The 24,558-nt window shown below is 46.8% G+C and overlaps 1 protein-coding gene across 2 annotated transcripts in view; it reads right to left on the minus strand.

The window, feature by feature from the left end:
* Positions 1-22,836, minus strand: part of LOC146191190 (putative fatty acyl-CoA reductase CG5065) — a 37,305-nt gene extending 14,469 nt beyond the window's left edge. The window contains exons 1-6 of one of the 2 annotated variants that reach the window (XM_084601671.1): positions 21,722-22,836; positions 10,412-10,528; positions 2,909-3,084; positions 2,154-2,226; positions 1,352-1,458; positions 395-572 (exon numbers count right to left, since the gene is read on the minus strand). In XM_084601671.1, the coding sequence (XP_084457797.1) occupies positions 395-572; positions 1,352-1,458; positions 2,154-2,226; positions 2,909-3,084; positions 10,412-10,528; positions 21,722-21,820 (750 nt within the window). In that variant the 5' untranslated portion in view covers positions 21,821-22,836. The remainder of the gene's footprint in view (positions 1-394; positions 573-1,351; positions 1,459-2,153; positions 2,227-2,908; positions 3,085-10,411; positions 10,529-21,721) is intronic. The other variant, XM_084601672.1, reaches the window with a different exon arrangement.
* Positions 22,837-24,558: the final 1,722 nt, after the last annotated feature.

The following is a 24,558-nucleotide window of genomic DNA, read 5'->3' on the forward strand; positions in this document are numbered from 1 at the left end:
AAGACAGTAACCATTAACTAGATGAAGACACAAATCCAATTCTAGCTGTCTTGCTTGCGGCACATAATGCCTACCCAAGAAAATCGATGAGGGAGCACACCCACTCATTCCTTGCGGTCGGTTTTCGGAGGCTGTCTCCAACATGGCATATAGATCATAGTCTGACTGATGGGCAATCACTACCGGAGGCGACCTGGAAGTGTCAGAATCCGCGATTCCCGAAAAGAGCTCTGTTGGTTTAGGACAAGGGAACGCTCAATAATAGGACGCGCCGATGGCTACTGATGGCAAAGCTCAAGCTCACAGGTGGCAAATTCACCGCTCAGTTTGATATGGGATTCAGGAAAGGTGTGGAACCACGTTGTCTGTAACGTCATCACGGACAGCGTCTTACCGGGAAGGGCTCCTTCCAGGAGCAGACGACGATCGAGGGTCGCACGATGGCGACGGGGTAGCCTCGGCTTTCTCGCTGCACGAGCGTCTCGGCCAGCCCCTTGGTGAATGTGTACGTGTTCGGCATGGAGCCTAGAAGCTTGGACTGGCAGGCCTCCAGCGTCTCCGTGTCCAGCCAACTGCAATGTGGGGTCACGGTGAAAAACAAACTTCGCTTGCCATCTGACCATCCAACCGGCAACTCGCACGGGGGTAACAATATATTTAGACGCTATAATAACAATCCTTCAATTTAAAGCGCAAGAAAAAAAAAATTCTTTACTGTGTCAACATTTGAACAAACTCATGTGGCAGGAATCACCATCGTAGCTTCCATATTATTCGTGCTGCTGCTGAGCCACGGAAGCAATGACAAATGACAAAGTCTAGCTCTCCGAATTCTTGTATTACTTTCTGTGCGTGCGAGTCAGCCTTTGTCTTGTTTCACAGCTATAAGCCTGGCTGGGATACCGCAAGAGTTTCGAAAGCGCAGCGCCACGCCTCTTTTAAATACGGCAAAAAAAAAATAAATAAAAAAAGACGTTTACTCGAGGTTGTTCCGCGCCGCCTTTCTTGCCACGAGACATTGACATGACGTTACGCACAGAAGGTTCTTCCTCCGTTTCCGACCTGTACAAGCACCCTTGCATGCGCTGCCTTTCTTGATGCAGCGGCGATATTCGAAAATGCTGCTGAACGGAGTGATCAAACGCTTTTTTTCACTCGTGTTGTACAGTAATAAGGCTCATCTCAAGCACTATGTCAACATGCGTATCTGCATTTAGGAGATAAGCAACAAAAGTCCTGTGGTCTTCTCTCAAGAAGCCATTTGTCACTTTCAAAATGATCTAGGCTGACGAGCAAAAACAAAACAATTATTCCGGTCAGGCAAAGTGAACGATTTGGGAAATATACTCACTCAACTATTTTGATTATGTGATCTGGATCTTGAACGGGTGGGTAAATTTCTTCCCTTATTTCTCCTCTGTCGCAATTGCAGTAACACGTTGAAACATGAACAAGAACCTGTGAAAGGAATGGAATAAAACAGGCCGTTTCATATGCGCCCGCTTTCCACGAAAGGGTGAACTTAAGATGAACGGCAGGCTGAGCCACTTGTGCATGCACCACGAAAAAAATGAGTTTGTGATCTGGAACGGCGCATACTCCGCACCTATGTAGCAGCGACGCGATTTTGAGGGAACTAGACCAATTAGCAGTGGAAATGGCAAACATTTTTCAGTATCCAAAGGCGGGGTTATGTGTTTTTGTTTTCGCAGCACGAAGCGTTATATTCCATCGTTATTAGTACCGATTCATATCGAAAACTATGCACATGTCAAAGAACAACTTCATTTAAAGCGATACGCTTGGCGAATTCTGTGGCGAGACTTGTCAAGCGGTCGTAATGACTCCTTTTTTCTTACCATCCTCAGTTTATAAAGAAAACTGAAATAAAATTGATTCGGTTTGATACCCGCAGGTGATCGTGTTCATTCGATCAAGCATTACTTGCAATAAAGGTACGCTTCTACCAGTAAGTTTTATAAAACACGGCCACGACATTTATAAATGTTATCCAACTAATGTCTGTTGGGACCTTGTTGGGACGATGCATTTATTTTCTACGATCCCGCTGTCGTAACCGCTAAAAAAAAAAAAAGAAAAAAAAACAGGGCACGACAAAAAAAAAAAAGAATGATCCAAGTAAAAATACTTGCTTTCAAATCTTCCATCTCGTTGCAAAGCTCGACTATTCTTCTCGTACCACTCAGATTCATATTGACAGCATTTCTGAAAGCAAAGATGGAATACATTAGCCGACGATTCCTGCCGGAAAATGAGTCGCACGCGCTGATGCTATCCCAGAGCTCGAAATTATGGTTTTAAATTACCAGGTAACACCGCTAATGGAACTTGATATTGAATACCTTCACGCATTCATTATGTCTCGAGTTATGTGCAGCGTTGTTTTGACTTATCACAACACAATGTGTGACTCTTGGCGAAATAACCGTCGTTGATATCGACGCTTTCGTGTCTAACTTCGATGATTTACAAGACGCAAGCCGCGCCTTTCTATTCTTGCTTACGACCATGCAGTCGCGAATGCTCTTTTTCAATAATGGCGTCAAAGACTGAGGTTGCTGGTAAAATTCGACTCAAGCTGATAATCCAAAATTAAGTTCAGTCTGCTTCTATCAGTTTTCAACTAATTCAGGTACCCTTTATGAATAAGCCAAAAACGGTAGCAATAACTAAAAACAGCGTATAAGTGTGGTACAGGACAAATTTAGCTATATAATACAATAAACCTAATGTTTTCGTTCGCAGGACGCATACGTGAGCAAATTTACACAGTACTTCCTATACAGACCCTTTCATTCATCGAAAGGTATGTCAAAAGTCTACAGCAAGTTCAAAGCCGCAGATCGACCTCTTGGAACGAAAGCATTCTTCGAACGGCATTACTCACTTAATAGGCTCATCGAACTTAACGGTGGCGGCGGAGTGGATGACCACGTTGACTGTGGCTACCAGCAGCTGCCGGTCCTTGGGCTTGAGGCCCAAGTCGGGCAGAGTCAGGTCGCCCTCCAGAACGACGATTTTCTGAAGGGCTTGTGGCCGCTCTTGCCTCAGCCTCTGGAACAACTGTAGGACGAAGGGCTCAGTCAGGGGCTGTGCATGGTGCTACGTTTTTGACACTTGGTCGACAAAGAGTTACCAAATGTTCTATCAAATCAGTTCTGTGGTTTTTTATTTGAGGGTGCAACGTGCAAAAGCGGTTCAGGTTATAAGGGACGCCGTAGTAGAAGGCTTCACAAATTTAGACCACTTGTGGCTCGTTAGCGCGCACTGATATCGCACAGCACACGGCGCCTTGCTTTTCTCCTGTATCGGAAAGCAGCTGCCGAGGCCGGAATATAACCCGCATCCTTGTAATAAGCAGTCGAGTGGTTTACCCGCAGCCTTTATTGCGAAACCTATGGTCGATATATTATACAAGTCATCAGTGCATAGTCCACCAGCCTCATAAATTACGAGACTTTTTTTTTTTTTTTTTGACGATTTTTGCGTGTGCAGAAAATGTGCTGACGAAGAGCTCCACTGCATACAAGTTCAGTAGAGTGGAGAGCTGGGCCAGTTGGTACATATTGGTATGAATTAAAACCAGCGGAAAGACGCAGACAAAGAGAGAAGCACACAAGCATACAAGTTACAGGGACGGTTCACGAGAATGCCAACCAGGACAGGCGAAACGAAGAGGCGTCGTGTGCTGTGCGATGTCAGCGCACGTTAAAGATCCCCAGGTGGTCGAAATTACTCCGTAGCCCTCCACTACGGCTCCTCTTTCTCTCTTTCCACTTTCATTCCCACCTTCCTCCCTTCCCTTACGGCGCGGTTCGGGTGTCCACAGAGCAAGTGTGACAGTTACTGCGCCTTTCCCTTCCTGTGAACCAATTTATTATTAGGACACTTCAGAGCTCTATTACATCGAAAAGTGCTCTCTATCCCTTGTGTAAGTTTACATGTGAAGATTGCTGGGACATGGAATAAAAACTGTTTAGATCTTTACCCCCACAGAGCAAAGCTTTTGTCTGACGTCCCAGACTGCCCATATGTTAAGCCACAGATAAAAAGAAAAAAAGAACAAACTTGGACCGATTTCTTTTCTTTTTTCTTTTCTTTTTTTTTTTTTTTTTTTTTGTGTGTGACTTGCGGTCCTTCAGTCCTTTCACCGGGCTGTTCTTAGGCGACCGCGGCTATCGAAGCCATCGAAAGTAATGTATTGATCGCCATGTAAGAAAATGTTCGGCTGGTTGCATGTCTAGCTATGCTTAGCATCGCGCAGTACTGCCGTTGATGTAAACCGTAGGCACGGCAGATCCTCGTCCAGCGCACGCCACAACTCCGTCCCATAGAATTGTAAAGCGGGATGTTGACGTCAGACACGCTCGAGAAGCACGCTGTCAGCCTCGGAGGAAAACGCTTCAGTCGGCTGAAATTGACGGAGCGACAGAGACAAGGTGGCATTCGTGCCAACAAGTGACGAGCGAAACGCGTGTCCACACAAGGAAAAAAAACCTCCTCGAGTGCCCTAAAGACGTAGCTTAAAGGAACGCAACGAATAAAACACGAAAAAAAAAAAAAAAAAAAAAAAAAACGAAAGGCGCGTATTGGCAGCTAGGTTTATCAAGGCTAATTATGCCTGATCGGCGCCTTTCGATGCACTGCGGCTGAGAACAATAAAACTAAATATTCAAGGAAGACGTTACTATTACGATCTTTCGTACTGTGGTCAAGCACCATTGAGGAAGCATGCGCGGACGTCATTAGCAGGCTGAGCACCCAAGTCCAGTCCTTGACAGATACAGGCCAACCTAACTACGCGACGCATCTTCACATTAGATACGAAGATAACGCACTGTCATATCTTATTCAAGGTAAGCTCAATATGCCACACCCTACTCCACGTGTTGCCTTCGGGAAATCTAGTCACGTACGCCAAGCTAAATTTTTTCAAGGTGATGGCATATTGAGCCTGGTCAATTTAACGAAAAGACTGCCTGATGCATGGCTTGACTTAATATTAGGACGCCAGCTGTTTTCCTCGACCTACGCTCAAACGGAAGGAGTTAACTGAGGACAGAGAAAAGAACGTCGTCTGCCTAGTTTTACGCGCGTACGGTGCAGATTCTAGTCTTGAGCACGCCATATATACGTTAGCTCTGGCAATTCAAAAAGACGCAAAAAAAAAGGGGGGGGGGGGGGGACTCTCAAGCTCTCCCTTAAGCGTATGACGTCAAAGCGGCCCATGGTCCTCTCTATACACACACACGCACACACACACGTGTAAGACCATGCGACGTACTTATAAATCCGAATTTTTATGCAAACCGTAAAAACGTGCTTCGAGTAGCCCAGACGGGAATGTGTAGCTCTTATATAAGAAAGACAAAGGTTTGAATCCGTCTTAGGACCAGAAACGTTTATTTAAGCGAAATCCGTTAATTCATAAAGTTTGGTCTTTTTAGAAACGCAGCGAACTTTAATTCGGATTTCATGTTATGTTTTAATCATCATCAGTACACGCATGTCATGTTTTAATCACTATCATTACCCGCATGGCGTCACATTTACCATGAGCATTGTGGTGTGTTTGAAATCCCAGTTCGTGGTCGCGTGGCTGTGACATCATGAACCTGTCGACCAATCAGGACTTTACCATTGACGGCCAGATACGGCGACAACGGCTTTTCTGCGACACTGCGCCCTATGCCATCACCTAACAAAACTGCTCTGCCCGCACTTGGCGAGTCTCCCCCTGAATTTGAGGACGGGAGCGAGGAAGATGGCCCCGTCGGGGTGGTGCAGTGGTAATACGCCCGACTACTGTGCCGGAGCACCCGGGTTCGATCCCCACCGCGGCGGCTGCGTTTCGTTAGAGGCGAAACGAAGAGGCGTCCGCGTGCTGTGCGATGTCAGCGCACGTTAAAGATCCCCAAGTGATCGAAATTACTCTGTAGCCCTCCACTACGACTCCTCTTTCTCTTTATACACTTTCACTCCCACCTTCCTCCCTTCCATTACGGTGCGGTTCAGGTGTCTACAGAAAAACAAGTGAGACAGTTACCGCGCCTTTCCCTTCCTGTGAACCAATTATTATTATTATTATTATTATTATTATTATTATTATTATTATTATTATTATTATTATTATTATTATTATTATTATTTATTATTATTATTATTATTATTATTATTATTATTATTATTATTATTATTATTATTATTATTATTATTATTATTATTATTATTATTATTATTATTATTATTATAATAATAAGCGGGGAAGATGCAGCGCGTACGAAAGAGTTCAATAAGAGTTGTACTCGACGGGTGTCTCGCAGTGCAGTCGGCTAGAAACGATGGAACTCTGATACCCTGTACGTCCAACGCTAACAATTAACACACGTCCAGATGCACTTAACCTAAGCAGAATTTCACTGCCACAAGCACACGTGTCTGCTTGGAAAGTATAACCATTTTAATCCGCACCTGAGAGTTCCGGTGCATGGTACAAGTCAAAGCACTGTTAGCAGACTCTGCCCAAAGGAAAATAGGAAGCAGAACTTGCGCAAGGCGCGTTTACATACAAACCGGATCGGAAGTGAATTTTTCAGAGTACGCTACATGTATAGTCCTTCAAACTCCAACAGCGCAAATAAAAACGCTTGGACCCAGCGCATTCTATTTAATGCATATGTACTAATTATACTCCACCTGAATTGCACGCTACAGTGTTGCTAGTGCTCGAGCATTTTCGCGAATAAAGCCAAAAGCCCTAGAGCAAGCTCGCAAGCCCGCTCAATCAACAGTGTCATCGCGGCCCTATCACACGTGTATAGATTCTGCATTTGCGCAACAGCACAACGGGGGCGATGTCCGGTGTCTGGCGAGCAACGCTTGCTGCGAAAGGTGGAGCGCACGACGCATAGCGTGACGCCACCTCGATCAAGGCCATCGATTGACTTTCTCGTAGTCAGCTGCCCCAGGGAATGAAGAAACACGCCCGGTGGTCGCACCTCGTGCCAACGAAACGTCACCGCGAGTCGAATTTTCTGCCTTTTTAGGCGCCACGGCTGCGACGATGTACAAAACAAGCATTGAGGGGCGTGGACAGAGGCGACCGTGGATTGCAATGAACCGAAGGATCCGCTTCGGTGAATAGATGGCAGGGCCACAGCGACGGTGTAAGTGTGCGTGTCGCACACGCAACGTAACTATAAGACCCGTGCGAGCCATGCTTCGTCACTGATCGGCTGCAGCAGCGATAAAGACAACGCTCGTTCCTTCCTCGCGTCGATCAGCTTATAGCATGATAAATGCTCTGATAGGAGGATAACGCTCAATGCGGTTTCTTCGAGCAGTGGGTAACCTGAGCTAATACAATCCGACCACGTACTATCGGCGTCAAATGAAACGCGAACAGCGGAACGCGTGGCGATAGGCCCTACTGAGGCTGCTTGTCTGTCGTTATCAGAGAGAGGTGCGAATTTTCGGTTCGTGATAGTTTACTTCTATTTTCTTCGGCGTTCGTTTTCTGCTTTGCCTCTGGAGCGTCACATTCATACTTATCACCGATCACACCTTGCACAGCACTCTGATTGGGCTTCCACCGATGCCATGTTATCAGCATCTGGTAGGGATGCGAACAGCGCAGGCAGCCGATAGGGAACGGTCAGTGCGCTACATGACGTTTTTAATCGCTCTTTTTTTCTGATAAGCCTCTTTCGCCAGAGAAACCGCGCTGCGGCAGTTGCGATCGGTGGTATATCTGAATGTGGCGCTCCAGTGATAAAAAAAAAAAAAAAGAAAAATACGAACGCCAAAGAAAATAGAAGCAAACTATCGCGAACCGGAAATTCGCGCCTCTATCTGATAACGACAGGCAGGCGGCCTCAGTTGGGCCTATCGCCACGCGTTCCGCTGTTCGCATTTCATTTGACGCCGATAGTACATAACGAGCTTCATATTTTTTTTTTTTCCTTTTTGCGTCGGTGAAAATCAATGCCGATACTGAGCAGCGGCGCAATTTGATGCTCATCTGTCTCCTTCAGCGCCTTCGATGTATACCGGAAAGAATATAGGAACCAACACACGCATCGCTGTAAGTTCCACTTGTATATTTAAGGTAATCCAAGCTGTCACACGCTGTGGACTCGCTATACTGCCTGCGCCGAACGTTTGCAACCGCGCCTACACATATCAAGCCCGCGAACTCAGTTTCCTTTCTGTACAGGCTGCACCTCGTACAGCCTTTATCAAAAGTTTACAGCCCAGAGGGTTTGCTTTTAAGCCGTATAATATGACTTCTGTAATAATCGTGGAAGTCCTAGCCATTGAGAGGGTAGGACGAGAAATATTCTTGCCTTCAGCAAGTATGGAAACCTAGGAATGCATTACAAACCACATAGTATCACTCAGAAGTAGACCCCCGGGGCTGTAAACGTTTGATAAAGGCTGTACGTAACTCTTCATCGCGGACACTGAACGGCCACTGTCTATGCCACAGGCATACTCGCTGCGAGTAAATAAACACCGTGTCCGCAAGCATTGGCATGAAGTGACTGGTGAAAGGAAACAAAACAGTGGATATATGCTCTCGCCGATGATTTCTGTAGATGGAAATACAGATCAAATGCGTAGTTAGAGGCCATCTCCTATTCACCATAATTACCGAGCAGCCCCCATCGCAGTGGTGATGAGGTTAGGACGCTCATCTGGTGTGCCCTAGGATGGGCGATGAAATCCCGGCCGCGGTGGCCGCTTTTCGATGGAAGCGAAAAGCAAGGAGCACGTGTGCTGTGTGATGTCGGTGCACGTTAAAGAACCCCAGGTGTTCGAAATTTCCGGAATCCTCCACTACGGCATCTTTCATAAGCAGAGTCACTATGGGACGTTAAACACCATACACCACCAATCACCGAGGTATCGTCTAAAGTGACCGACTGCAACCCGCCGAAATGAATTAGCCCATCGCCAGGAAACCTTTGCAGGACTCGGAATCCAGCGCTGCTGAGTAAGTTTTATTCTAAATGTGTGCCCAAAGTTATGCACGTTCGCGGCGCAACTTTCCACACCGTCATCGATAACGTCGTCCTTGCAATACAGCATTGTGCGCTGCCGTGGGATCGCTGCGGCACCCGACATTTGGCGGCCGACTGCCCCAGGCAGCGGAACTTTCCAGACACGGATGCGGCCTTATGATACCAGCCACCGCCGGACTCGCCCTTCATAGGAGGTGACGCCGCTGAGCGCGTTCCGAGGGGCTTTTCTCGGGCACACCGCTGGGCTGACAGACATGCAAACCGGCGCGGCTAGCCGGCGTCTGCCGCCGCCAAGAGCCAGCCGGCCCTGGCTAGGCGGTGTTGCCCTGACACGGCCCTGAAGTGGGCTGCCGCCTTCTCCAGCCACCCAAACTGCTGCCGCTTCCGCAGTTCACTCCCTCCACAACCTTGGCCAAGGTCGGCCAACGCCAAGAGCGGAGGAGGAGGCGTTTTGCTTTCTAACGGACTCCCCGCGGCGACATGCTCGGGTGGCGATAGCCTCCGACGCTGATCGCTCTCGCTGGGACCGTTTGTTTACATGCTCCGCTTGCCCGTAGTAGACGCCCGCGCCGCTCCGCCATCGTCTTTCCCATTATATATATTAAGAGCAAATGAGGGTGCTCGTTATAATGAAGGAAAGAAGCCAACAGTCGGCGAGGCCAAGGAAAGCGTTGGGGATGGTACTGTCTTTTATATATATATATATATATATATATATATATATATATATATATATATATATATATATATATATATATATATATATATATATATATATATGTCTTGTTGCAGGGCTCGCTGATAGGGTTCCTTCGGTGCATTCGCTGCGGAGGCGACTTGGTAGACAGATCACTTAAGTGTGCAAAGTATATGCATATAAAACGAAGGCCCTTTGCCCTTGCTTGTATTCCGTGAGCCACAGCTTTGGGACGGTCCATTTGCTATTGCTGGCCAGACGCATTAATATCGGACACTGGATATTCAGGTGAGGCAGGGGTCGGGTTTGGAGGAACGGGTAAGATGGCAGCGATGTCCTGAGATTGGCAGATCATGTCGGGAAGCATGGGACCTCGACAAGATATCAGGATGTGCGAGGGACGCAGGTCAGATACTCAAATACATTGACAAAATCCAGATGCAAAGCTAAAGCTAACCACTAAGCCACGAAAAATAGCGAAATTGTGCAGGGTATGGATTTTATTTATTAAGAGAGGGAGGGGGCTCTTTTGTATATCAAAGCTTTTAGTTACACGGTGGTGCTGTCAAAAGAAAAAAAAGTTCGCCACGCACTATGCATAGATTTTTTTTTTTGTTAAGCAGCAACAAAGTTCGGTCGCGGCTTTCTGGAGAGACAGCGAGTGACTCACCTGCATTTTGAGGATGTCCGCAATGCGGTCTTCGGCGCGGAGCCCCCTCTTGCCGCGCACGATCAGGTAGATCGAGCCAACGTCGGGGCAGGAACGGAGTATCTTTTCCAACAAGACCTGCAGAGAGGGAAGGAGGATAGACATATTTTAATGATAGCAGGAAGATGGAAGGAGGGAACACATGCGTAACAAATTTCATCTTGCGAGATTACACTGCTGTGCCCACAATTGAGAAAGGCGCTCACAGCCGACGCGCCTCCTTGCATCGAACGCCCGAAACAAGCATAAGTGACCGGTGAACACACCGGCGACTTTTACCAAAATCAACCAACCCTGTACACACACAAAAAACAAAACAAAAAAAAAAGAATGACGCCTGATTGAACGTAGTTACGGCAGGTGCGGATAAGGTGCGCCATACCAGTGAAACTTGCCATATATCAAGCACTTGTATTTTCTCCTCGATTTCGGTTCCAGGTCGCATGTACTTATGAGGATACGGTCTTAGTCTACCACATTATGTGAAGACCAGCGGACATAGACAGAGCTCTGCAAGTGTCATCTTGGCTTATGTGTAGCGTATTTGACTCTGGATCAAAAATGGTTCTTCCGTATGATTCGATTCCCATGTTGGCAGCCCCTCCATTCTTCAGTCAAAGATCGGCGAAATTGGCGAATGGGGGATCTATAGTGCTAACGCAATAAAATCCAGAATGATTTTTTTTTTTTTTTTTTACTAATCGTATACCTATAATCCACCGCAGGAAGATATTCACCGGTATACTCCGTTAGTTTTCAGTTACCACCTCTTTGGAAATCTGGGATCAAGACTGGGGGTCGGCACCGCTATTCGGATACCACAGCACCAACTAAACTGTCAAATATAACTTCGTTCAGCCGCGCCCTTAAGTTTTAAATTTTCGAACAAATGAGGAAGAGAAACAAGCCCATACTGATATATCGCGCACGCCCAGTAAGCGTCACAAACATCTCAGCAGTACTAAAGAAAAAAGCATTTTGTCAGCAACCTTACGCAGGGAGAAAAATATTTTACATTCGTTGCTTGTTAACTTCAGTACGTAATTGTTCTTTTACACCGCGTTAATGAAGTGTATAGTGCCCGGTAATGGAAATTCTGGCGTTGTTGAGGGTGCACCTCAACCTCACTACAGTCACTGTGCTGGCTCAGTGGCGAGACCAGATATATACAGAGGTTAAAGAACGAGAATCGACACACAATAAACAAACGTCGCGCCAGGGGTCTTCGAGCACATTTATATTTGTTAATGGGTTTTTTTTTTCAGTCAACCGAGGGCCACAGTTAAGTTATACATGAAGTGACAAAGAAAGACGCCATCACTCAGGGCGTGACGGCCGGATTAAATGTGCAAAAAAGTTTTATTTTCTAGAAACCCTCGCAAAATGTTTGTACGAGCGTGATTTCTTTACAAGACACTTAACGGTCTTAGTCATAGCAGCGTGGCTGGTTTAAGATGCACAAACTCGGTTCATCGAAAGCATTTGAAGCAGAGTAGAAACTGAGGAATTTGCTGAATTAAATTTGGGGACCTGCTCAGTTGTTAGATGGTGTATCCTGTGTTACGCAAGCTAGGAGAAAGCGACGCATATGTAAATAAAACCCCATGCATGAAAATTGCACGTCAAACTAAAACAATGCAGCCACCTCCTCCACTGCTGTTGGCAGGTGGAATTTCTTGCTAGCCAGCTTCCGTTTTAAACCCGGTTTTTCAGTGCATTAATACCCCACCTACTAGCTAATTTTGAGCAAGGAAGAAGGTATTGTTGCCTAACTAATGTTGCCTCGATTTCAAGCAATGGAAAAGGTACTTCGACAGCGGCAACACTGCGTGCGTGCGAGTCAGCGCGGATATAATTAAAAAAGCGAGAATAAATCTACAAAGTCAAAATATTGGTAAATGCAGGCAACCATAATAAGATGGCCTAGGGTAAATGCTGTCGTTTACTGGCTCAGTCGCAATTCATTCCGAACGCCATACGTTTCCGTAATCTACGGTAAAATCGTTACTGCCCTCTTCATTTCAACAAGACACTCTTTCTTTCCCAGACGTTTACAAATTATGACGTGCATGTGGCAAGCGGGGGCCAAGAATTCTGTTTTTCCTAAAGGCCCAGTAAATTTACTAATTTGGCCGAAGCATATCATGCGTACCAGCCTGTGCAGATTGAGTGTCCGGCGCATGAGAAGCAAGTGAACAAAAACTATTAAAACCATAAACAGTACAAACAGCTGTCGAAGGTCTCAGAAAGTTCATTTGCCGTCAGGAACAAGCCCCTCAGGTACTTGCAACTAATGAGATGACATGCGCGCGACAGTGTAGACCACTTGCGGCTGATTTGGGACTTGACCAGCGAATAGAAAACTGTAACAGCATTTGTAACGCCCCCGAGACGGCCGTCGTCATTCGATCTGGTGGGAGCGGAAAATAGTATAAACCGACCTGACCGACCGAACATTGAATGCGAATACAAAACAAGGTGTTAGGTGTTCACGACTATTTGATTCCAGCGACTCAAGCACATCTTTGCCCGAGATCGCTTTGGCAAAGATAGAGATCGCTTTGTCCGCACAGGGTAATATGAAAATAATGCTTACAAAAATGCCCTGTAGAAAAAGCGGCGAGGAGACGAAAATACGAGTACGAGAGGAGAGTATGAAATCGGGAGGATAGCTTGCTAAATGAATTCAGCAGACACATTTAAGACTGCCCATATGCGTGAATGCGAAAGTGTAACAGTTCCATGCTTTTGAGTGAGATTTTCGAAACTATTGTTTCCTGCTAGTGTGCAATCCGCTATATATATATATATATATATATATATATATATTCAACGATATATGCGTACATATATGCGTATATAAGGTGTTGCACAATTAGAGGCGCGATGTAGAATGCTTCTCCCAGCTGAACCGCGGAATCCTTGCAGTTCAAATTTCGCACAGAAATCACATTTTGTCGCTAGTATTTTTTAATACTAAATTTGTTTGGGGTACTTGCCTGATTCGATCAGAAGAAGTCAGATGTTCCCATCGCCTGCGGCGGCGGCGACGCCAGACGAACCGCTGCCCCAGCGATGGGACTGGTGGCGCCACCTCATGCTGCTTACAACTCTGTAGCAGAATAAAGCGGGCGAATGTTTTGGCAGAAGGTTTGAGTTGTTGTAAGCAGCATGAGGTGGCGCCACCAGTACCATTGTTGGGGCAGTGGCTCGTCTGGCGTTGTCGCCGCCGCATAAGATGGGAACAACTGACTTCTTTTGATCGAATCAGGCAAGTACCCTAAACAAATTTGGTATTAAAAAATACTAGCAACAAAATACCATTTCTGTGCAAAATTTGAACTGCGGGGATTCCGCGGTTTAGCTGGGAGAAGCATTCTACATCGCGCCTCTAATTGTGCAACACCCTATACGTGCAAAGGACTGCCAGAATTAAGTGGCGTCAGCCTCGCTCGCGGCCGTGTCTGGATCCTATTCTATGTGATGTATCATGGAATCTCTGCTTGGTGTGCACGTCATACAGCCTCTCGATGACGTTACTATATTACCTTTTTTCTTTTTTTTTTTCGTTGTAGCTAATGATAATGTATTTATCCAGCTACCTCTCGTGCAAGGTCGCCACCGGCGTTTCGCGTAATGTTACTTTCGCAATAAAATCTCGTTCAAAAATCTGTACTACTCCCAAGGGACAAGACTCTGGGCACATGTCAGAAATTTGTCTTGGAGTGACTTGTTCTTTATGTGCGAAATAAGTATAGTAAAAGTCATGAATATCTAAAATGTTTCCTCTATGAATAAAACATGGTCAAACAGCCAGCGGCGCCAACGTCAAATGACAAGAAAAGGCTCGAAAGTAGAAACCGAACGTTCCGATAAGAGACGGAAGTTTAAAATACCCAGTTATCGGGTAGCGCAAGTAAAAGGGACCGATATGGCGCAATAAATGAAGATACTCAGACTTGTTCGTTTTACTTCGAGACCTGCATACGGGACCTCTGCATGTAGGGCTGTCTTTATCTGCTTTAGGTGTGGGTGGTTTCGTATAGACGGCGTTACAGCCATCACTGTTCCCAGCGAACCTCCAATTTTTGACTGCTTTATCTGTCAACTGTGCTTCCATGAACGCTCTGCGCGATACGAAAGAAATGAAAAAAGAAAGGAAATCCGAAACGCAATATATATATTTTTTCATGTCTATCTGAACGTGCGTAATATTCTCGCTATAAGCCAGTCGAGCTGTAAGACAGTTCATAGCAGTAACCCTGTGGTAAAAATACATGTACAGAAGCATGATCACATGAAAAAAAAAAAAAAAAAGCCGCCCCCCACTCCATCCACACCATTACAGAGGTTGCGCAGGAATCAATCGTAGTTCTAATGAAGACAATTTGGTTTGCTTTAACTTCGCCTGACTCTTCGCCTTAATCTTTCTCTTCCTCCTGCACAGACTTTTTTTTTTTATTCGTATCCATCAAGACTCGCTATGTCTAAAGGCTACCGTTTCTGTCAGTTACATGTCCTGAGCAGGTAATTAATTACCCGCCAGGAGTCTGTTTTGTCCTCGAATACGAGCCGATTTCTTTTTCCCTTTTTAGGTTATGCTGCCGCTTCACATTCCATTCACATTCCAAGTCAACAGGGTAGGTACTCTAGGCAAGATACTTCAGGTATTGTTTTCTCTTACAGGAATACGAGTGAGCTGAGGTTCAAACTTTAGAAGTAACGACAAATGGACACAACCCCATCTTCACTCCACACAATTTCTTCCCCTACGATCTGCACCTACCCGTGATCTGTTGCTTGAATCTGCGATAGCTCCTTGACTGCTTACAGTGCACACTTTTGTCCGAAACTGCTTCTACTCCATCGAACCGCTTAATGTTACTCTATTTTTATACACACTAGCTACAGAGCCGAGAACAGTATTTTACCTGATGATGTTCTTAACCATGCGATGTAAGTTATCTTTAAAGGTCAACTCCGGTGGTTTTTCCATCATTCTGTGTTTTTGGTTGAATTAAAATCCTCGGCACGTCCTGACTCGAACACAAAAAACCGTTTTTCGAAATTCCAATTAGAAGTATTTTTAAAAAGAAAAAACAGCAAATCGAAACCGAAACTGCTTTCACGGCCAGAAATGACGTCCCAGGTGACGAAATGGTGACGTCACACTCAGTATTAGAGAAACACTCGTACGTGCGTTGGATGGTGAAAATAAAGCATGGAAATCATGAAGCATTGCATAAAATGTCTGAGGTAGTTCAATATAAGCCTCACAATTTCATAATCATGCGGGAAGTGGACAGTAACGCCGGTATACTGTTTGTGACGTCAGAAACTCAGTGTTGCCGGCCGAAATAGTCTCAATTTAAGCCATGAAAACAGCATATTTTAAAGTCGTGTTGCGCGCGAACGGATTATCGTACGGCGCCCAAATTTTGTAGAATGCGTCAGGACGGAGAGGAGAATCTACAGTAAAATTTTTATTGGAATGTTCGAATGTCAAAAAACCCCCGGAGTTGCCCTTTAAGCTATTTGTAAGTCCAAGCAACACATTCACATGAATGGACCCTTTTAGGGCATTTCTCGTTATTTCATGGCAATATTTCAAATAGTTAAGTCTCGGCATTTTCCAGCACCGTACGGGATGCATCTGCCCAAATAAACTTTAAGAACTGACGTGCTTTTATTCCTTTTATGCAAACTTGGAGACCCTGAGCACTGTGAGCAGTCCTTAATCCTAGATCATTTCTAGCAAACGTGCATTTTGAGGCGCCGTGATAGTTTCACAATACGTGAATCCCCAGGAATGCTTCCTCTGGGTTTCCAGTGAATAAATTTTTTTTTTTTTTCGTAGTCCCTGACTTCTACACGTACGGGCGAGCTCTCGTAGGGCTATTTTGCTATAACTTGATTAGTACCGTGAACGCGTTATCTTTTGACGAGTAACCTATCGGAAAACCGGCATTTTGTTTGGACAGGCATGTTGATTCTATAGAGTAAGGGTCGGGGTTTCTCTTTTTGTTTTTGAACTCTTTGTTGCGTTAGTGTGTGAAAAGACAATAAGGCAGCTCACTCCCGAGAGTCGTTTTACCGATCTCCACTTCCGACATTAGCTATGGTATGTCATGTTGTGGAAACACCGTGGCCTCTGCGAAAATGATTTGCCGGAGGAAGCTCAGAGGTATGTGCGTGCGGAAACCCCTTTTGTACCGAGTAAAGTTACTACAACGACTCGGTGCACTAACGACAGGTGATTTATTGCGCCCGCAGCTGTCCCGGCGCCGCGCGAAGATGACAGCGCAATGAGCAGATAGGAGAGCCCGTGTCTTTCGCTAGCCGAGAGGCGCCTTTGCAGACAAGTCGGTCTGTTCGAGTCTACCGATGCTCGCCAATATATTCTGCTTTGCAGAGAGGAGGACGTGAAGCACCAATGTGCATCCGGCGCCTGCATGCTCGCGGCGCCTGTCCACGGACGAGTATGGGGAAGTATAGGCGAATACTGTACTTTCAAGGGTACGTTAATTATTCAACTAACAACCCCCCCCCCCCCTCCCCCCCTCCGTGCAAACTTTAAGAGGATAATAAATGTAAAGGGCAATGTTTGGGAAAAAACATGCTAGGAAAAAGTGGAAGCCTAACATACGGCTTTTCCTTTTCAAAAAAGAAAAAAAAAAGTCACGTTATTAACGCATTTATACTGAGTTCATTTTCTCTCAAAAATTGCCGTTTATTATGATATTTAATTCGAATATACGTAAAACACTTCACAAGCAAAGTGTCCCGGCTCTAACGCCATCTTTTCATCGCAACATGCCTGCAGGACTGTCAGTCAGTCACCATACGGCGTATATGGGATGACTGTGAGATAGCTGAAACACTGTCTGAAACACCCTGCGCACCTGCATCCACGCAAGGTTTGCAAATTTCATTGCCGCGTTACAGAGGGTTACCGATCAGGTTAAAGAACGAACGAAGGTGCTCGGACTGCGGTGTAAAGGGGGGGGGGGGGGGGGACGGCGATGAAAAATGGATTTTAACACAAAGCCCGAAGCAGAAAACGCAAGGCGAACGCCTGAGTACACTTCCTTTCAATCCACAATCCTTTTTTTAAGCATGGGCCGAGCAGCTGTAAAGCAAGTAGTACTAATAGCCATGGGCACGTAAGGAGTGGGTGCTATAGTGATTGATCACCGGTCAGCCAGTTCACGTTATTCTCCTCCAAACAGAAGCAAGAGCTTTTGTCGTCTTCAACGGCTGCTGGAAGCCTGCAACTAATTGCTGGTGCCGAAAACGAGAAAGACGTTGACCCGTACAGAAAAGTAAGCGATGGGCGTGAAGGCCCGATTACGTCATTCGTGCCGACCACGAGAAACGTACGCACCACAAAGACGTCATTCATCGCCTGCGCGGCAGATGCGCCGGCTGCCTTTACTGTTCGCCTCGGGCGACGGTTTCATCGCGATGAGACGCGTAAACAAGCGCGGAAACTGGCCGAACATGCGTATACTGCGCGATGTTGTCTGCCTCGGATCGAGACATTCTTGCAAACAAGTCGCAGCTATTTTGAGCCTCGCGAGACTATTTTACGCGGGAACCTTCGTTGTTTTATGGCGGTAGCTTTGTCCACTGACAGCGGGGAGTTTGTTTACTGGGTGAGCAGAGGGCATGCCGACTCGCTGCGCTCTTCTTCGGCCTTGAACGTTGACCTGCCACGGAACCGGCGCATGTGCACGACGTCATACTCGAAATGAATGCCAAAGAAAAACGCCGAGTCTTGTATGCAGTGTTACCTGCAGAGAAGAGGTTAACTTGCGAAATCTCTCTAAGTATAGGCAATTAGGCAACCAGCGTACCTCGTCTACGAGAAATTAATTCGTTCTTTCATCGTGTTTGCAACAAAGTCCTAACTGGTACCACATTGGCGCGCTGCAGGATTGCCAATAGTTTCGCCGGGCAGCGGTATACTCAAGGCATCACGTCGGAGGAGGTAAATGATGTTCTACTGCGCGAGGACCTTAGGTTGAGAAATCAGTTTTTGCATATGCTGTTCCGAAATTAGTTCTTGATAGTAATGTTTAGGCATTAGAACATTTAAGGCTAACGTCTGTTTTACGACTGGACAGCGCCAGTGAGACATTCGAAACAAAAAATTATAAGTCGGCAATGTGTGAGTTAACCAACGGCAAGTCTAGGCAATTTTTTTTTTCGAATATCCGCAACGCCAATTTGTCATTGTAAAGCCAACCTGCACTTTCATGACAGATCTTGCAGGACCAATGCAAGATTAGAGGGGGGGGGGGGGGGGGCGGAATTTAGAAACAAGCGCCGCTAGAAAATTTTGCACACCTCTCGAGAATGACGACGCGTTACAACTTAGCTATCCGGAGGTAGTCGGAAGTTCTCGTTGTTTTAGAAACGCCGTGAAACCTGCGGTTTTATCTGGACCAAATAAGCGCGCATAACATGTTTATGAATGTGACACTTCACGTCTTCAAGCAGCTGCACGTGGTCTGTGAAGCGTACACGTTTCTTAAGGCATTTGTAAACACTCTCTCGAACTCTTGAAACTGCACTGATGTAGGATCGAACACGGGTGCTTTAAAGAGCGTTTCGCCGCCATAAAAATGCGGCCGCCATAGAGAGAGCCGCGGTTGGCAGTAGTTATTGCGACATTTGGAACTGCAGCTGCACATCCGAGTGATCGTGTAGACAAACCGACTAAGCATATACCCTGCCTACAGTAATGTCATTTTAAGCAGTCCGCAGCATTATCTGGCCGTTGCGGCGGTCATCACACGCTGGGAGACTTGTGAGCTGAGAACAGACCAGTTCTGCCTGCCGAAGGTCGCAGCGTTAGCGACGGACGGCCTATTGCGAACTGAGCGAGTGACCGGATTCAGATATATGGTCTCAGATAAGCGGCTGGACAGAAAGCAAGCGGCACAATTCGCCAGTTGTCATGCGGTGCAGGCTGTGATGGGCGTCGGGTGGAACGGATATGAAGATTAACAAGTCATCTGCAAATAAACTGAACACAGCCAGCCTAGACTATTTTTGCGAAGAACTCGAAAATCCCAACCATATCACACGACACGTGGAATCCTGAACGGTGCCCATGAAAGGAACAAGACGCAAGATCGGCTTAACGCAAAGGGAAGAAACATGCCTCCCGATCAAAAACCGTACATGATGTCTATGGAAAAGTACACCTCAGTGTTTTTTAATGTTTCTGAGGTAGGCTACAACGCGTAGATAAGAAAAAAATTCACGCTTGTCACAGGTGCTTTGAGACTGAATAATCGGTTGCGTGAAATCCTGATGTTTCCCATTACTGAGATCAGTTTTGTCGTGAGAAACGCAGTCGGTCATCAACTGATACTATCCCCCCTAAGGCATGCGAGTATATGCGACAGGTCAGATAAATGTATCATCATCATCAGTCTGACTATACCCTCTGAAGGGCGAAGGCCTCTCCCATTTTTCTCCACTTAACCCGGTTCTGTGCTAGCTGCATCCACTTGACCCCTGCGAACTTCTTTATCTCATCCGCCCACCTAACTCTCTGCCGCCCCCTGCTACGCTTTCCTTCCCTTGGAATCCAGTTTGTTACCCTCAGCGACCATCGGTTATCCTCTCTTCGCACTACATGTCCTGCCCATGTCCATTTCTTCCTCTTAATTTCTACTAGAATGTCGGTAACTTGAGTTATTTCTCTGACCCACTCTGCACACTTCCTATCCCTACCATTTTTCGTTCCATAGCCCTCTGGGTTGTCCTCAACTTAGGTAGAACTCTATTGGCTAGCCTCCACGTTTCAGCCCCATAGGTGAGTACAGGTATACTAGACGAGAAATTGCGCCTATGGCGAAGCAACGTATGTTGTTCTACGTGACCAGATGGCTGCGTGGAAATCTGCTAGGACGGCTTTGATAGCGACGCAATCCACGAGGCAGTGCTTTAAAGTGTTACTCTGATCAAGATAGTGTGTTGAACCTGGTGATAAAAAGCTTCCTCCGCCGCAACCATCCCCCCCCCCCCCCCCCCCCCCCCCCGGCCCCTTCCCCGCAATAGTGGGCCCATGCAAATAATATGTGCACTTGTGCATGAAGAACTTTACTTTCATTTGCTCGATTTACTGCGATGCTCGCGGATTGTTTTGATCGAAATGGCGATTCCCTATCGTCGTTCGCACGCTGTCCGTAGCCGGAAGCACAAAAAAGTTATTGCACAGAACCGGCCGAAACCAAGTCCAAGCATTCATGTGTGTTCAGAATGATTTGCAGTCAGAAGCAAGTAGCAGCAGCAGTAGAGGCAGCGCTAATATATGCTCAGCAAAGAGACAGCGATAAAAAAAAAATCACGACCAACAACAATGCGCATTTTTTTTTTTTTCGCGCGTCTATTCTGCAGTTTTTTCTGCATCATGGCAAGTGCTCATTCTTATTTTGACAGAATGCTTCCACGTGCTTGTAGCTGGTGGCCATTTCTGCGACTAATCTCGCCGGTGACATCCACGCTCTGATAATGTGCGATCCAGTAAGGAAAAGCAGTGAGTGTTGCAGCACAGTTTCATAGCGGTCTTCTCTCGTGTATATCGACTGAGTGCAGAGCAAACCATTCCCATTTTGGTAGCTTATTACAAACTTACACCTAAAAATAATGCTTGAATATGGGCGAAATTGGCAACTTCATTATAAACTACTATTAACAATGTCTCTTTCGGAAAAGAGAATGAACGCTTCCGTGTGGACTGCGACGTCAAACGTGAAAACAGTCAAAGCAGCGCCCCCGGGCATTCGCGTACAAATTGCAAACTCGCACAGCACGTCTGTCTTGCCAGACACGTTGCCCCTTCGAGACAACACAACTGGATGCCTTACTCGCCAAGAACCTGTGGCTGCTTCGCAGATCAGTTACAGCTCGATCGAATGTTCAAACGCATGCAAGGACAACAAGGCAAGACATTTCGTAAAGAGCGAATGAACGTTGAGATATTCTTTGTTAAAAGCTTCGTGACCTGAACAAGTCCTTGCTTTTGGATGAATACGTTCGCACACAATTCTAAATTAAGTCTTTAACGAGAAACAACGAGCTGAGAGCTATCATTAGCCGCAGATGGCATGCACACGCTCGCCGCATTGCAGCTGCCGATTACACTGCCGGCGAGGGACTACACCATCAGTCCAACACAGCATCTCTGCTGAACGCAGGGGGGGGGGGGGGGGGGGGGGTAGATTCGATGGCAAAGTGAGCTCGGAGTGTGCCTACCTTTCCCAGAAATCCCGTGCTGCCTGTGAGGAGCACATTCTTGCCGCCGAAGAACTCTCGCATGCCCGGTCGAGCGGGACTCGACATCACGGAACTCATGGCAGCAGCAGCAGCAGCAGAAGCCAGCGTATCGCCGGACGACTCTAGCCAATGGTGCGCGTGAGGGGCGATGTTTTCACAGAAGGGCCGTTCGGTGGTGGGGCCGACGGATGGATGGATGGGCGGGAGGCGACGTCGACGTCTAAGGGAGTTGTACAGGGGGGACGACAGAGTGCCGAGCACAGCACGCTGTGAATGTGTTCCCAGCAAGACTGTTCGGCTCGACTGAGGGCTGACTCTTGAATGAGTGGCAGTATCCCTGTAGGCCGACAAGAATCTTGCACAGCGGTGACGTCAGAGGTTCACCCAGCGGTCGCCTTGGACGGGCTGGCGACGGTTTTGGTTGTTCGGAAAGGGGTCGGACTTCCGCGGCTTGTCGAAGGACGCCCGCGCCACGGTGGAGGAGGAGGGGAACCTCGCGATAGCCTTCTAGCGGCCGCCGCTGCTCTTCCAACAGAACAGAGAAAGACGAGGAGGAGGAGGAGGCTGATGACGGTCACCGCCACTACGCACACTTTGCCATTTTGCGGCCGCCGCGCATTAAGCACAACGCCGGGAGAAGAACGCGCGCTGGTGGCTCGTCGCCGGCGCACTGTCACAATAGGATGATGCGCACGGGGGACGTGACCCACAGTAACCGTTATCTCTGGACGAGCAAGACGCTCGTCACCGCGCGCACTTTCTTCTATCGCAGATTGCGATCGCCGCTCGTGCTTTTTACCTGGACGCAGAAATTCCGGAGGCGACCCACCTCAGAGCGCGGATGACAGACAGGCCCGACGAGTCGCGGGAAAGGGACGCCGACTGGCGACACTCTCGGCGGGCGAGAGGCGACGACACGTTCGCGGTGGAAGACGACGGCAGCTGTGTGCCGCGGGGGCGGCTGTGACGACCAAGAAAGAAAAGGCGATACAAGCGAAGAAGTGGTACTGGCGTATGTGCGGCCGCTTGAATAATATGCCACCTTCTCCCCTATTAATAAACCATGAGAAGAGGCGATGCGGCCTTCCCCGAGTGCCACGGGCGGCGAATGATCCCCGGATTATATCGAGACTGAGGAAATACAAACAAGACGCATATTTGCACCGAAGCAGCACCGCGGCCACCTCAAGTTCAAGGTGTAGCAGCAACCCGCGACACGAGGGTCGGTGCATCATCATGTAAGCCTGTCATTCGGACACTGCGTCGAGTATATGGGTCCACTTGAACACATTTACGTGCTATCTGGCGGGCAGTACCTGGACGAACACTAGCCGAGCAAGCGATTACAGTCGCTTTTCGAGCTCCGCGAAAAGCGTGCACGCGGAAATAGCATCATTTATTTGACGGGTGGAAAGACCGCATAAAATGACACGACAACGGGAGCAGACAGAGCAGTGCCGTTGACACTCTTACGAGATAACTTAAGTGCCCTGTGTCACACAAATCCCGGCGTAGTTGCCTGTGAATGCGGCGTCGGTCGTGACCGAATTATACGAGGAACCTTAAAAAAGAAAACATGACAATTTAGGGGAAAATTCAAATGAAGTTAGTGAGGAGGTTCCTGTGTTTTATACAACACATACAATTTCGAACAATAAAAGAGGTAATTAAGGTGGGTATTGAGGGTCGAACCTACGCCCTTTTGTCGCAAGGCAAACAAACTTCACACGGGCCCGAACGCTCATTGATTAAGTCGTATTAGAAGGAAACATGGTGAATGCGTGGTGAGTTTTGGCTTTGTGGCGTGTCTTTAAGACATATATTGATGAGCCCTGCAGTGATGGTGCTGTGGTTAAGGCGCTCGACTACTCTGCCCAAGGATGTGGGATCGAATCCTGGCCGCTTTTCGATGTAAGCGAAAAGGAAGGCGCCCGTGTGCTGTGCGATATAAGTGCGCGTTAAAGAATCCCGGGTGGTAGAAATTTGCCGGAGCCCTCCAATACGGCATATCTCATGGCCTGAGCCGATTCGGGACGTTAAACGCATTAAACCAAATCAAGCATCTATTGATGATAACTGTAATTAAGAGTGTGTGTTATTTAGGAGTCAGTAATTACGTATTAAGAGGCGTTGCAGCCGAATCACAATGTTGTTCTGGGCAGAGAAAGGAATGTACACACTAATGCAAGTCTTGTCTGCGTCAAACGCACACTATAAGCGAGTAGTAGCGAACGATAAGCAGGAAAGGCGACGATAAGGTATTAGGCAATGTACATTAACGCTATCGCATTCGGCGAAAAAGTAAGGCGACTCCCACGAAAAATATTAATTTCTTTTGAATCTAAAGCATATAATAGTGGATATATATTGACGTCCTGTGCAAATAGCAAGCTCCCTATTAGGTTGCGTCTTTCTATTTAATAATGCATGAAGTCAGGGCGATATATTAATTTTTGTCACTGATATCACTAAATACGCAGCATAACTCAATAACCTAATTATCGGGGCATTTATTAAGACCAATTTCGTTTTCGATCTCTCCGAGCACGAGCGCAGGATGACGTCAAAGATGCGACGAAAAGTCACACGAGCAACTTCTGATGAAAAAAAAAAAAAAAAAAAAAAAAAACTGGTGATCACGAGCACACAAAGTATACTGACGCATACTGGTAGAGTTTTTCGTCTACTTGAGGTCTCACGTGGAAGAGAATATCGTCATAGAGCAGTTCAGTTCAGTTCAGTACTGCTACTTAGCTTCGGACTCCGACCCGGACATCATCTCGCACCATGACGTGAACGTTGCGGACATTGCCAGG

The sequence above is a fragment of the Amblyomma maculatum genome, chromosome 4 (genome assembly GCF_055883805.1).
Source record: "Amblyomma maculatum isolate TAMU_Amacu chromosome 4, ASM5588380v1, whole genome shotgun sequence".
Taxonomy (NCBI): Eukaryota; Metazoa; Arthropoda; class Arachnida; order Ixodida; family Ixodidae; genus Amblyomma; species Amblyomma maculatum.